The 16,248-nt window shown below is 33.8% G+C and overlaps 2 protein-coding genes across 2 annotated transcripts in view; both read right to left on the bottom strand.

Moving 5' to 3' along the window:
• The window catches only part of LOC149077608 (uncharacterized), a 165,409-nt gene that overhangs the window by 89,236 nt on the left and 59,925 nt on the right, over window positions 1–16,248 (bottom strand). The gene's annotated exons all lie outside the window — the stretch shown is intronic.
• Window positions 9,721–14,271, bottom strand: LOC149077611 (uncharacterized). Its single transcript, XM_089245164.1, has 5 exons — window positions 14,172–14,271; window positions 11,623–11,700; window positions 11,317–11,370; window positions 10,242–10,322; window positions 9,721–9,800 (listed from the first exon to the last, which is right to left on the bottom strand). Exons 1-5 carry the CDS (start codon window positions 14,264–14,266, stop codon window positions 9,776–9,778), a joined length of 333 nt encoding a protein of 110 aa, XP_089101290.1. The 5' UTR covers window positions 14,267–14,271; the 3' UTR covers window positions 9,721–9,775.

Here is a 16,248-nt window from a genome sequence, read left to right as displayed (position 1 = left end):
AAAACGCGAAGAGACCTTTTTGAAAATGTGAGAACAAGCATTCTATTCGATTTTTTCACTACCGCTGAACAATGTTCAGAAAACCTAAGCATTCCCAAATCGGTGACCCTAGCTGCATCTCTGGGATAGTGGCACCACTCGTAAGAGAAACGTGGGTTGTTCGAACCAAAATGAACGACCATGCACTTGTCAACGCTAAACGTCATGATCCATTCATTTTCCCATGCTACAATCCTGTTTAAGTTAGTCTGGAGCAACTCACTATCGCTTTGATTCCCAATCACCCCCATTAGCTAATTATATAATAATTATATATCAATCCTATTTTGAATCCATTAAATCTCATTAATGAATTTTTGAATGTAAATAACGAAAATGGCGAATAACTCAATACTTATATAAATGTTAGATTTTAAAAACAGGCCGGAGTTACACTATAAAAGTTTTGGAAAAATTATTTTATAAAACTTGAGAAATGCACCCAATAAGGGTATCAGTTACATTCGAGTCAATGTAACCAATTTGCTTATTGATTGATTTTTACAAGTTATGTTGAAAATATTTTATCAAACTTTTTTGGTGCAATCCTAGCAATAAACTCATGCGGTTTTGATCGATAACAACTTTTCTTCTATAATTAAGATCGTGATTCTTTGCGATTTAATTCAGAATCATCGCCGGTATATAATACGTTTATTCGTCTCATGTTCATTACATTTTCATCATTAATGATGATGTTTGATGATAGTCTCAGTTTACATTGATCGAATATAATAGAATAAAAATATTTATATATTCTACATGGATTCGATGTAATTTGTATTACTCACATCCTCTTTGATTCTATCGATAAATTCTTGGGTGGTAGAGGTTACTGTCTTTGTAATAACTTTTCCATTATCATCAATAATTTCGCTAGACTTTTTGACAACCTAAGAAAATGCAAAGAAAATGAAATATACAAATTAACATTTGCTATAGATCAGGTAATTTCGGGCGGTATTGCCCGTATCCTAGCAAGTCCCATTACGGATTAGATTTGGGACAAACAAAAAACATTAATTAATTAAAACTTTTAAAAATTCGGTGATGGTGTTATATGCAAGAAGAGGTACGTGTCACACACTCATTTCCAGAGAGTAATTGGTGCATCAACGATTGAGAAAAGATTACCGCATGTATGATAGTTCTGATTATTTTTGTAAAAGACATCGATACTTACTATTACCTTAATCATTTTGAAAGTTATAATAATTGGTATTAGTTTGGCGATTCAGATTTCATAATAAAATTACAAATTTATACAATAAAATATGTTGCTTTTTTGTGTTATTTCATTAACTTGTGAAAAGCAAATAATTCAGTTTGACGAAAAAAAAAAAATTATTTAAAAGTATATTTTTTGCAAAAGCATATTGTTAACATTTTTTAATACAAATCGTTCATAAAATATATTGATACATACATATTCGACGATAACTGTAACGATTTCACCATCGTCGTCCTTGACGTATTTCTTGACCACTTCCTATCAAAATAATGTAGAAAGAAATCTTAGTCGTTCGAATGAGGGAAATACTTAATAATCTATTAATTTGTATAGCAATGATTTCGAAAAACAAACACGTATTCGTCGTGTTTTACATGCCGTTTTAAACTATTCTTTTTACAATTATTTAGTACTATTTATCAATTCTATATTGCCAATAAGATGTTTTTTTTATTTCAATTTATATGCATGTATAGGACAAACACATTCTGTTGGAAAATTCTAGGACATATATTAAAATAACAACAAATACAGTATTTAATCATTGCCATAATTTTGCATGAAATATAAATAAATATTAATTGTTTTTTTTTGTTTTTTAATTGTAAGTTTTAAAATAATGTAATATGTTTTGATATGTTTTTGTTGTAATATGTTGTAATATGTTTGTAATAATGTTGTAATATGTTTGTAATAATGTTGTAATATGTTTGTAATAATGTTGTAATATGTTTGTAATAATGTTGTATGTTTATATATATATTGTGTTTTTATATTGTATGAATAGACACGTAACGCATTGTCATTTACTAAAGACATTTATTGCGTATTAAATTATTAAATTCAATCAATTTATTTTTTGAATCAAGTATATAATATAACTTACTTTCACCTAAAATGAAGAAAATATGAAGAGGCAAATGTATTTTTGGAAATGTAAATTATAAAATTATTACAAACGAAAAGTTATGCCGAAAAAATGAAAATGGAAACGTCTAATGATCCTCTACTAAGCATCTAATGACCTTTTTTATACACAAATTCCGAATAAATTATATACTTCAAAAAAAATTTAAAAATTAATTTTTTGAAGTTCATTTTAAATAGATGTTTCAATTTATAAATTTCCATTGTTCCTATGATAATATTTTAGAAATTCTTATAGAAATATATATTTTGAAAAAGATAATTTGTTTAAAAATCATTTTTAAACACGTAATAAATTATTTTTATACAAATACCACGCCACAACAGGCAAACTGCCAAAGGAGGTGGCTGACTTAAGAACATCATGGATCCCCGAGCCATTTTTTGGACGCCCTACCTACTACTGCTACACCACACATGCAACCCGCCCACAACCCCCCCCCCCCCCGCGGAACCTCCAACGAATCGGTACATGCGGGAATATGCGTGTAGTGAAACCTGACGTGAAGATTTTTGTTTCTCTGAAATGCTTGTTATGTGTAGTGCTGCCATCTGTCACCAGTTTTTCTAACTATGAGTGAAGTGTTATGATTGAGTGATTTATCGTTGTAGCACTGTTGCTCTCTGTGGCGAGACTTTTTAACGGGGAGATCGGCTCGCATTTGCGCCTTGAAGTTGGGAACCACAGAATACCAACTTCAGCCGACCACCACTGTGGGGTTCGAACCCGGATCGCGAGTCCGTCACTATAACCACTCGACCACCACAGAGGAAATGTTAAAAGTAAATAGAAAATCTACATTTTGTTTCCAAAAATTGTATTCCAAAACTCCTTTTATTCCTTACGACTTCATTTTTAGTAAATGAAATCCACATAGGAGAATTATTCGCAAAAAACTATAGTAATTTCAGCCAAATTTTCAAAAGTATAATAATTTTTTTAATTAATGTTACTTATTTCATTAAGATGAATAGAGATAATTTTTTTTCATAATTATGTATTTTGTTCCATAACAAGAAGTTCAATATTCATTTATGTATCATTACGACTCATTTTTACCAGTGATTGTGATTGTCAGTTACTCCAAAAAATAAATATGACTACTACTTGCACTCAAAATTATACATCAAAATTTACAATTACTGAAGTGCAATTATAATCTTCCAAGAACGAGAATGGACTTAGGTACGGAACGTATACAACGATTTCTTTAGTTTCCTTTAGAAGAAAATCAAAAGTAGAAATCAAGAATCAGTTCAGCAACTGTGAATTGAGAAATCTAAAAAAAGCAATGAGAAATCTTTTTCTCATTTAGCAACTTGAATGAATGCTACTTTGATCCTAGAAAACTAGTTTGTGGATCCAAAGCTGAAACTGATAATGCAATAGAACCAACTACTAAGAAAAACCAGTTTAGGGGCCAAGATAGCTGACCAAGAATTTTCTTGTATTTGCTAGAAGGTATTCCTGAGCGTTTCCAAGATACGTTCCGACGGTCATTGCAGTATAATAATGTATGTACATTTTGTACATTGCACAAGTTATAGTACCGTACGCAAAGGCAGCATTTCTGTCCATAACATCATTTGCCAGTCGAGTGACTTCGGACCCCGGTTCGAACTCTACCGTCGGCGCAGTGGTGGTCGGCTGAACTTGGTTTTCTGTGGTGCCCAACTTCGAGACGCAAATGCAAGCCGATCTCTCCGTTAAAAACTCTCACCACACAGAGAGCAACAGGCTTACAACGGTACAGATATTCAATCATTACACTTCACTCATCATTACACAGAAACAAACTTCACGTTAGATTCACAACACGTACACGCACATTCCGCCATGAACCAATTCGATAAAATTTCGTAACACATTCAGTAGAGGAATGTGTGTATGAGGTACATGTGCGGTCACGTAGTAGAAGTAGTCGAATGACTTCCCCTTCCGGTTTCGTCTCCGGGCTTGCTTGTGCTCAGGAGGAGGGAGGGTGCGCGCTGGTGAGATGAGTGATATGACTTCGTCTTGCTCTCTGGCCTTAGATAGGCGCCGATTTGGCGGTGTCGGCACAGGGCACGAGTGTGATAGTGTATGGTGACGGGCACCGCGTGGAATGTGAGAGAGGAGCCAGCACTGGGGGCTCTGCACTTAGAAATGCAGAATTTCTTTTGTTAGCATCAGGAGAGACAGGGCAACAACTTTCTAATTGGATTTTGGGATACAGGGTATCCATATAAAAAGTTTTTTTTAATTTTAATTACTATACAACCCCTTCGAACATGAATGACATCTGAGTACTGCACGGTATTTGGATACATTTTATAACTGGAGGTATGCCTCCAGGATCTACGGTTCGCCAGTAAAATTTCATGTGTCCTCTTACCTATGCATGCTGTATATATAAAGTATATACAACGCATCCCGGAAAAGAATTAAAGATTCGAAAGAATCATTTAAAAGAATTAAGAAGCAAAATAGAATTTATTCTATTATATTCAGTTAATTAATATATTATTCACTAACACTGAAACAATTAGGCCCGAATCAAAATAACAAAAAGATTACTAAGGGTATCCGGGGAAATATCTACACTGTTAACACTAACGCTTAAAACACCCAAGAAGAGTAATACATCAAAGACTCGGGGAAAACACCAAAATGGCTGAAAACAAAGAAACACCTCCTATACGAACACGTGGGCAAATGTTTTATTATCAACAAAGAAACAACGGAAATGATGTTTGATTGATGTATGGATATAATCAATACCAGTTCTACCAAATACTATCCTTTCTTGCAAAGAGGAACTTATTTTTACTTACACTTTTTTCAACTTCTTTTATTATATCCTTCGTAGTATCCTTCACAACATTTTTGTCGACTTTACCCTTGTCATCTACAGGTTTCTTTTTCTCAGGTTTGGCCTTTGGAAACAAATATGAATCAATTTATAACCAATAACTGTATTATAAACTTTTAGAGATTCTGTTTTCAATTTCATCCGATCAGAGAAATTTCTTCAGAAAAACAAAAATCACTTTTCTTCTCTTTCTTGTTTTAAATAAATGATTTAGAAAACACTTTCCGTATTCTTTGTAGGTATCAATTTGAATTGGGTAATTTTTGAAATCATTCGATTCTTACTTTCTTGAAGACTTCTCGGACAACTTTTGAAATCGTTTTGTCGTCTTTTATACCGTAAGGCTTCACTTCATCCTGAATGATAAGAACCATAAAAGAAAATATCAGATTTGGAATTATTCAACAAAAACCATAAATATTAACTTACAAAAATATAAAAAGTTTCGCGAAAGTTAATTAAAAAAAAAATATTTAAGTGGAATCTTTTCTCGAAATCAGAATCGAGCTTTAAAACTTAATTAATTGTTCCGGTTCATCGCAAGAATAAATGTGACGTGTATATAATTTCAGGTTTTCGCGACGAGTTTGCAAAAAATGTGATTAACTAACTTCCATTACATTTATTTATTTTCGTTGTGAGCATGTTATGCTACAGAATATTATGCACAAAAAACAAAAGTGAAATACTCACTTTAACCTACCGAAAGAAACAAAATTTGGCATCGACATTACATCACATATGCATAAGGTAAAGCAATTGTAACTCATTTATATAAAAGAAAATAGTAATGTTATGAACTTATAGTCTACTATTAGCATTTATTAAATTCTTAAAAAAAAATAATATTATGCAAATTCGAATACAAATAAAAGAACATAGAGATTGTTCAAGTTGAGTGATATGTTAAAGATAAGGAAGGAAATAGGCCGATATATATCATCCATTTGCTGTGACTTAAAAAATCTTTAGATGTTGCACAACAAATCATTAACATAATTATAAAGGAAGGAGGAGAGAACTTCAGAGAGGAAAGATAATAAAACCCCCCCCTTGAATTACGATTTTCTGTTTTAAATTGAAGTTTTCTCCATTACTACACTGTAGTAAGCTATAAGGATGACCAAACATTTTTTCAAAACAATAGTGTTATATGAAACTAATACGTAGGAAAAACGTTGAATCCTCGGTACAATGAGAACGTGAATAGTGCTCTGCTTACTAGAGCAGCTCAGTGTATACAGGGTGATTCTCTGTACGCATAGCATCGGACAGACTTCAAAGGCTTGTAAAGCAAACTATTATTACTCCATGACCATGACCATAATTGGTGGGCCGGGGCCCCAATCGCCGCTGTGATAGCGGCCCATACCCCCTTCATCTCTCTTCGCCACCTGCTTAGCGAATGTGCGCGAAGCCATAGCGTGTTGTGCAGATTGTTCATTAAATTTCACTCTTCTTGTAAGAGTTAGCACCCTTGCGGGTCTTTAAATACTTAAATGGTTTGTGCCGTCAACTCGTTCTAGACGCCTCTTACTCTCATAATTATATAAATTGCTAGCATTTCTTTAGCCGACTACCCGGAGAAATCTGTGAGTTGGGCTTTTTCTCACTTCTTTTCTCTCTTTTCTTATCTGTTACCCGGGACCGCTGCTGGGTAGGAGTGGATGAGGGGGGGGGGAACCAGCCCAGGGCGTGAAGTTTAGTAGTTCAAAATAAAAACGGAATCGTCTCAGGGCCGGTCAGTATCTTTCTGATAATACTGATATCATATGTAAGGTTCACAAGATTCAAACTTTCAATATTAGGAAAGGAAATTATCTATATACATTACTATTTACATCAATTTTATGCGGTTATCTATATATATACCTCCACCGAAGATTAGAGGAAGAAAAGAAAAGAGGGAGGGGGAGGATAGGTGGTTTATTTACAATATTTACAGCTGTGGTTATGTTCCACTGCGCTGAGGAGGGGTGTTGCTAGGCAACAGGTCTTATTCCTCTGTTGCCATCTCTTTTTTGTTTTCCACTGTTACCTTGGTAACTGTGGGCTATTTCTTTCTCTCTCGATTCTCTTATCGCTCCTCTATTGTTCGAGGAGGAGAGAGGCTATCGATCTTTCCCTCCTATTGTTTGAGGAGGTTCTCATGCTCCTATTGTGTTAATACTGACGTCGTATCTCTTCTTTTCCTTCTTTCGGAGCACTTTCGTGCTAGTGACGTCTCGAGTACTCGTTTCGTGTTTGGTTTCGTTTTGTTGCTTGTGTGATGTTTAATTTGCTTGGCTTGTGGAGAGTGTGTGTTTTTGGTGTGTGTTCTTGTTTGTGTATTTTTGTGTGTGGCTAGAGACCCGGAACGTTGGGTCTCTGTAGTTGGAGAAGGTTTTTAGGCCTTCTTCGACAGAGGAAACTATCACTGTCGTAATCTGAGATAGTCCTAAGATGATCGTGTTCTGATTCTTCTAATCTCTCATAGAATTTTCGGGCTATCTTTTGAACGAATTCGAAGAGTGTTTCTGTGGCCGTGTCCTGTCTAAGGTGGCGGTTGCGAACAAACCACGGTGCTCTGAGCACTTTCCTAATGTATTTGTTCTGCTCTCTTTCAAGCTTGGTGATTATAGAATCCCTGCTTTAGAACCATGTAACGGCTCCGTAGGTTAGCGTTGGTCTAAGTACCATCTTGTATAATATTACTTTGTTTTTAACCGATAGAGAAGTTCTATATTGACATATCTTTTTCATGCTGTTGGCTGCGATACCCATTCTCCTCATTGCTTCTTTGCTGTGAGCTGTAAATGCGAGGCGCTTATCGAGGATAACGCCGAGGTATTTGCTCTGTCTTTTGGCTCTATTCTTGCTCCCCCTACCTCGAGGTAGGCCTGGGGAGGAAGGTTTGCAAGTCTGACTATTATTACTACTACTACTACTCAACCATACTATACAATTTTTACTCCAAGGGTGCTCAACCATTAGGAGAGCGCGGGCAACTTCATCGGTTTGAAAACGTGTCGCGGACCACTTTAGTGATCTGGAAATGTGCCACTGGTAGCTTCACTTTAGTGATCTGGAAATGTGCCACTGGTAGCTTGAGTGATATGGATGGGCCACAATGGACCATCACTTGAGTAATCTGGAAGTGTGCCCCGAGCCACTTCAGTGATGTAGAACTATCTTAAGTGCTATGGAACGCTGCATCGCAATGTGGGTCACTATTAACTACTCAATAATGCTGCGGTCACTCAAGTGGTCTTTTAATGTGCAATGCTTAAGTGATCTGTAAATGTGCTGCGGATTCATTGAATGATCTGTAAATGTGCTGCGGATTCATTGAATGATCTGTAAATGTACAGCTTAGTTCATTTTTACAAAATTACGTTTGAGTTTGTGGGCCACATCACATGACATTTGGCCATGGGGCAATCATACACATTTCTCGGCGGCACTTAAGGAATCTATACATGTCAGAATATGTCTTCTGAGTGTATGTGTGGTCCTTAACGACTTATGCTGACAGAGTTGTATTTTTTTGTGATTTTGCTGGTACTTCGGTCTACCTCCCCTATTTCGAAGATGGTGAATACTTGTGTAATAATTTTCATGTAAGGTAAGTATCATGTCGAAGGTTAGGGTGCTCTCGGTGGTTATAAAATACACTGGGAAATATACAGGGCGGGCGAAAATTTCTGGGCACATTGCGAAAATTAGAAAAAAGAATCAAGCAATTGGCGTAGAAAAGTCCCGGTTGCACCAAGATACGTACTTACAAAGGTATCGAGATTTCTTTATTAGACAGTAAAAAGTTTAAAGTTTCACATTTCATCCCCCTTAGATATTACCCGAGGAAGAAATATTGCCGAAACTGAAATTTAGCATTTTTATGCAACGAAAATCATAATAAACATTAAGTATACCCTGTGTGTGTGTCGCATTTTATGTATTACGCCTATTTTTTCGTGTTACAGCGCTATCTACGAGTGAAAAAAAAATTGAATTTTTTTGATCAATGTTTTTATAACCACCGCTGAGCAGTGTTCAGAAAATCTATCAGTTAATCCATAAAAAAAAACCAACTTGACGTCTTGATAAATATTTTAGTGCAAACCGCACTTTTAATGCCTCGATTGATTTTTGTGTGCGTGTCAAGGACTAATAGCCCCAACCTGTATATATACATATATTTTTAATTGAAAAGATTCTTGACAGCAATTCACGAGTTAGAGTAGAATTGGAATCTACAGACTCAAAAATTACTCAGGGGAATAAATGAAATTCTTATTTAACTTCAGTTTTTGAAATTATTTTTTTGTTCCAATTGCTCATTTATAGTAAATTTCGCAAAAAAAAGGAAATCAAAATTAGGATTAAATCTCATTAAGCTTTTCATTAATGGCAAAGAAAAAAATATTGATTACAGCAGAATCTAAAAAAAAACAGCTGCTTAGAAAATGCTAAACAGTATGTATCTGTATCAAATGAAATATCTGATGTAGATGAGATATATGTGTATATATGTCTCACCTTGCCAATTAGATGAGAAATGGATTAGATGTGGTTTCTTTGATCATTTTTTACAAGTAACAGATGCTTGATTATCAAAGACAAAACTACATATAACGATATATATTCAAAACCATCCATCAAATATATCTCTATTTTAGAGTAACACAGAAACTTACAACGTTCTTAATCTCATCGATATTCTTCTGAGTGATTCTGTATTCTTCAATTATATCAGTGAGATCAGACTCATCCTAGAATCATGGAAAAATATAATGAGTCTATCTGAGGTAATTGATAAAAAAGCAATTGTAATACTTACAGGTAATCATATTTGATTATAACTTATTGCCATTTTAATCTTACAAAAACGTAATTAATTTAGAGGAATAATTTTTCTTCTTATTTTTGTAAAAAAAAAAAAACATTTGTTTAATATGATCTTTTCTTGAGAGCAAATACAAAACAACGTATTTTTAAATGATTTTATAATAATGAAGAGAAAATGAATGAAAAGATGGATAAAAGAAAATAAGAAAAAAATTAAATGAATAATTTTTCTATTGCACTACATGAAAAATGATAATGCGCATAATGACGATGATACAGTGCAAAAAAATAAATTAAACAAATAATAATAATAAATAAATGTTATAAATCTTTTATTCACGCATACAATACGGCTGCAGACTTACGTCTGGTGTACCTCCTTTCCGTGGATTTTTAGGATCTTTACCATTTTTCTTATCGGAAGTAGTTGTCGTCGTTGTTCTTGTCTAATAAAAACAAGTCAAAACGAATATCGTAATAGGTAGAACATGATTATAAAAAGCAAATCTTCAGTTTTTGGATGATATTTGTTCAGTCTTATAACACTGAGAAATACAGGGTGTCGCATAAATTTTTATTGTTACCGGTCTTCGCAGGGCCCTTGAGATGTGTAAAAGCTCACAAGAGGAATGATTTCAGAACGTAAAAAAAGCTGTTCGAACCTTTGAGGGGGATTTATAATTTTTTTTTTCATTTTCTTTATTTCTCCTCTAAGACTCGAACACATAAACTCTCTCCAATCGATTCCTCCATTAGAGTCAACAGAAGCTAGCTCTTCTATTCGAACAATTGAATGCCATGAGCTCTTACATGCGTTAACTAGCCTTTAGGTAAAAAAAAACTTCAGCAATGGTGTTTTACCTACCATGGTCAATATCACAATGAAAACGTTATGGAAGAGTAAGTAACTAGAAAATTCAGAAATGAGCTTTTAATCGTACACTCTGCATTTTACAGGACTCTGATTTGCACATTTCTAGTGATTTGCTTTCGTGCAGCGTCCTTTATAGACAAAAAACTTAAACTAATTGTTTTCTTCACCCAACAAACAATCTCTTTCCGTGACAACTTTTCAGCAAACCCATCCAAATATAGTAATTCCTTAAAATTTCATGAATTTTTAAACTATTTACTAATTTATAGGACACCCCGTAGTGTATTCAGTTTAATCAGTGTTAATCTAAAAATGATGATCTAAATCAGGAGTCTTCAACGCTCGGCACGCGTTGATAGAAATTATTTTTCACAATCAATAAAAGAGCAATATCATAATTATTGAAATAAATTATTTTCAGATATACCCCCCCCCCCCTTTCTATTGAGATGTCACTAAGTTACAAGAGTTGGTGGCCCGCGGGCTTCGTGGGAAATTTCAATTTTGCCCGCCGTGTCTGAAAGGTTGAAGACCCCTGATCTAAATAATTTCCATAACATACATACAGTCGTAGTTCTTGTAGATTTCTTGTTTGGATTTTTCTTATCGTCTTTGGGATCCTAATCGCAAATATAGAAACGAAATACATAAATTGGTGTGCATATCATTTAACTAGTTCTTGTAAAATATGAAAACTATGATATATTAAAGAAGTCACTGCATAAATTCAATGGTCTTCACATGGTACAATCTCAGGTAAAAAAATTGCAATAAAAATAATAATTTGTATCTACTATATTGAAGGTCATTCGTTGTTCTTAATGCAAAAGGAATTATTACAACAACCGTAAAAATTACTTATTGAGGCTTACAGAGGGTTTGTCTTTATTCTCTGGTTGTTTCTTGTTGTCTTTTTTGTCTCCATCCTTCGGCTTATCTGGTTTATTCTTCTATTTGGAGCAAAAATATATATCAATTTGTACCACATTTCATACACTATAATGCAAAAAGTCTGCGTCCTTTATTTAGTTTAGACATTTTTCCTCGAATTTCTTGAAAAATACTGAACGAATCGCTCTGAAATTTCGGTCATATATACCCTATGATAGTACCATTTCCAGTTGAAATTTAATCACGAATGCATTTAGGGGAATCGAAAAAAAAAATTAAATAAGAAAAAAAGAGTTTTTGTTGAACCCTGTATCAGAAAAAGCTGCAAATGACTTGTGAGTTTGATAAAATATTATACTAACTTCTTGCAATACTTCTGTTCATTTTCGTGAGAGTATCACGTATATTCACGAAAATGTAAGTGTTTACTATATAAGTTCCCATTTTCAACGCATGATTTTTGCTTATAACATGTTGAGTTTTCAACCAATTTTTACGAAATTTACAGAAAACATGACGCTATACATGAAACATACAGTAGAGACATTTAAAATGTGACAAATCATTGAAATATCATTGGGATATGAGTATTTTTAGTAAGTAATTATTAATTGCGCATGCGCAAGAAAAGTAAATCTTTTTCATTATTTGATTGTCATATATGACATACGAAAAAGTGATTAATTTTAATTTTGAATTTTAGTTTTTAAAGTTTTAAATTTTTAACCACGATTGAACAGGGAACGCTGTACGCGGCTCAATTTGCGCCTTCCCTAACAGAAGTGGTTTAGCATAACACGCTTATATGATGTATAAATAAACAAACTGAAGCCTAAAATGAAATAACAGCAAATAATAGAAATACAAATTTGTGGAAAATCTCTTATTATTCAGTTACTTTCAGCAAGATTCGAAATTACAGCTCACAATATGACGCATTTCTTTATTGAGCTGGAATTTTCATGTGATGAATTGCACTATACATCTGGCAATCAAATTTTGAAAAATAAAATTTGTTTCTTGCGCATACTAATATCCAGTTGAATAATATTTTAGTCACATTTTAATTTTCAGTACAATATGTCTCATGTATAGCGTCATGTTTTCTATAAATTTCGTAAAAACTGGTAGAAAATTCGTCTTAGTCTACACGGACTTTGGTCGTAACATATCTAATGTTACAAAATAAACCATTTACATACAGAAAACAGTTGTAAGCACTTGTCGAAATTAATTATTTGATGAATATTTGTTAAAAATATTATATAAATACTATATATCTTTCACACTTACCTTTATCTGCAAAATTACAATAAATATGATTGGGAGAATAAACGTGTTTGTGTATCTCTTTTTGAAACATTGAAATCTTTACAACATACAATAATGGCATCAGAATGCAAATGCATAAGTTTCATTCCGACTTGAAACAAAGCATGTTCAATAAAAACATATTTTTCGAATCTCGAGCTATAATTACTAATTAAGGAGAAGGTAGAACGCTTCCTTTCAAATAATTAGATTAGAACGAGTTAAACCGTCCGAGGCGGGAAAGCGATTAAAACAACCGGAAAGCCTTTTGTTGCCAGAAACAATATTTCTCAGTTATTGATGATTGGAAGAACATTTTTTTTTCTTTCACGGTGATCTGTGAGCTTTAACCACTGCACGTGCAAACATTTGGCAATAAATTTGGATTATCTCTATTTGACAAATCGGTGATAAATCTAGTGACTTCGTCCTAAACCAACCCTACGTTAGAAAAAGGATAATTTGGCATTTTTCGTCGCGATGCGGTCATTTTCTACACGCGAGGGATAACTAGACCGGGACGTACAATTTATTTCCCATTCCGAACGGCAGCTTTTTTCTTATACTCACCGAGAGGTTGATGCGGTAACCCCTTAGTGTGGGACTCCTTCCGGTGGTAATCTTTTTCTGTGGTCATATCGCCGTTTCTGATGTAATCCTGTATCCGGAAAGTTTCTGACAAGGACGAACCCTGGTATTGAACTCACTACATTTCTACAAATCCTTTGGTACTTTTGGCGCGCATCTTATCGACCTGGGCTACCGCGTCCATTCTTTTTCGCTCTTATACACATATAAAAGCCACAAAAGACAAAATGCTCATTCTTATCTCTTACATGCCCTTTTAAATGCATATAGTATAAAGATACACTATATGTGTGGAAAAAAATCATTTAAAGGGGTATAGAAAGAAAGGAGGGAAAGTAAAAGCAACTTCAGTTTTGAGATAGGGTTATTATAGAGCTTCGCGATGGTGAAGAGAGAGGAAAGAAAACACAGAAAACTTGTTTGAATTTATTCCACTGGCGTTTGGGCGCAATATTTCGTCCGTGACTGTAAAGCGGTTAAAGGATACAGTAAAAAGAACCATTCTTCTTTTGAAAAATTTGTTTTTATGCCATTTGATTTTTCATGAATGAGTTGGGCTATAAAATTTTGTTTTAGCCCATTCTGTTGAAACAGTTGTAGAATTTGACCGAAATGAAGTTTCTCTACTTACCGTATCTGGATTTTCATTGATGAAATCTTGAGTACTTTTGGAAACTTTGGACGTATCTGGGTTTCCTTTGTTGTCAAATAGTTCCGTTGGATCATTATCTATCTATTATTAAAAAAAATCCAGAAAATGTTTTCTTCAAATGAATTTAGAAAAAAAGTATGGCGTACGAGCACTTGAATAAGCGGTTCCCTTTTTTAACTCACCATATCATTTTAAACTCAATTAAATAATAGTGAATGCGATACGTTATAACTGACTCGATATGATTAAATACACAATAATGTTTGTGTTATCGAATCAAAAGTATGACAGAACGTCATCGAAATTTCAAATTAGAGATTTACATTTAGGAATCAAGCTCTAAAATTGGCCGCGCAATTTTTCGAATATCTTTACATTCACACGAATGTATTGAGTAGATGATATTGTTTGACAAAGACATATAGGGTGGATACTATCGACAGCCCAATAATTACACACGTGATTTCTTGTGAAAAACTAGTGTAAAAAAGTGTTTTCCGTTCTAGGGTTGGACGAATATTTACGGGGTTATAACGTTTTGAATTTTTGTGACATTTCAGTTTTCGTTGACGATCGGTTACACGCGAAACACCGAAAGAAATGTAAATTTTCCTCCATGCTGCAGGTTGCCGTTAATTGGAAATGAACTAAATATTCAACCTCGTTAGAAGCCAAGCTCAGTTATTTTCTTCCACGATTGACACTTTTTCCATCTTCGTGTAGAGTGATGTTAACCTTGTTATTACGTGTTACTTTCGCCCCACCAAATTGACAAATTTATCACTAGCTTTGTAAAGTGCTAGCCAAAGATGATCCATTGGAAATTTTTTTCCTCCAAAATCAGAAAATCTTCATTAAATTGTGGTAATTTTCTTTTCCCTTCACTGTTAAGTACAATTTTTTGAAGGAAAGGGGGTAAGGAAAAACACTAGTTTGCACAGCTTTAGTTTTTTTTATTACTCTCACGGCTAATAGCATTGCTATCAGCGGAAAAATGCCAAGTTATACGTTTTGTGCCCGTTTGAAGAATTTGACAGTATTCTCTCTCGGAAGTGACGTTATAAATTTTTAATGCGTTGTAACTCCACAATTATTGGTCTAATCAAAAAATTAAAAACGTTTTGGTTTATTAGTCTTTCATAAGGAATCACGTGTGTAATTATTGGGTGGTATATGTTATAGGCGGTAAATGTGATGAATCCGGTTAATTATGTATAATCACCGACCATTTTGGTAACTTTGATAAATTTCCCTAAAGTTATCACTTTGACCATTGACCGTGCATAATTCTCAATGCCTCATTGGTGAATTCGATAATTGCTAAAAAAATTATCACTTTTACCAGTGATTTCACATAATACCGAAGCGTCGTTGGTAATCATGGTAAATCATGCTCGATTCTTCACATATGGGTGGCTATTAGGCATAATTGTCATTTCGTATTAATAGGTATGATAAATAGGTTCTATTGAGGTAATACGATTGCTGTATTTAGGTGACAATAGGCCTACTTGTGATCCAGAGTCTGGACCAGATACGGTATAATGTATTCTGATTTGACGCGTTTTTCGAAACATCTCCGACTGGGCTCCCACTTAATGAATTCTTATATCAGACCTTGATATAACGAACATCTATTCTATTTTCAAACACACACGCATATATATATATATATATATAACTTTGATAAATACTGAAAACATTATAACTTTTACCTTCAATCATGCATAATAACCAAGTGTCGTTGGTAGATTTGATAAATACTAGTAATTTATTGCCCTCATCGGTGATTATGCATAATACCCTAATGTAATTGGTGAATTTGATAAATATGGAAAAATTCCAAATGAGTCTTCTCAGTGTGAAAAATATAGTGGGACCCCGATATTATGATAGCAAATTTTTAGCAATCTTAGATATAATGATAAAATTCATATATGAATTATCATGTATAGTATATCATATAGTACGATGTATCATGTTCACCAACGACGCGACGCTCGGGTGTTATGCATAATTGACCGTAAAAGTGATTAATTTAGAGAAATTTATCAAA

Source organism: Pholcus phalangioides, unplaced genomic scaffold, assembly GCF_987345545.1.
Source record: "Pholcus phalangioides strain wild (caught in Gottingen) unplaced genomic scaffold, Ppha-v1.0 ptg000015l_1, whole genome shotgun sequence".
Classification (NCBI taxonomy): Eukaryota; Metazoa; Arthropoda; class Arachnida; order Araneae; family Pholcidae; genus Pholcus; species Pholcus phalangioides.
Note: the sequence above shows the minus strand (reverse complement) of the source record. Positions and strands in the feature narration are given on the sequence as shown.

Excerpts from the sequence above, each read along its gene's own strand:
- LOC149077611 (XM_089245164.1), bottom strand. The coding sequence starts at position 14,266 with ATGATCCAACGGAACTATTTGACAACAAAGGAAACCCAGATACGTCCA. Across the intron at positions 11,371-11,622 it reads AGAATAAAGACAAACCCTCT|GATCCCAAAGACGATAAGAA; the intron begins GTAAGCCTCAAT and ends ATTTGCGATTAG. Across the intron at positions 9,801-10,241 it reads GGAAAGGAGGTACACCAGAC|GATGAGTCTGATCTCACTGA; the intron begins GTAAGTCTGCAG and ends CCATGATTCTAG.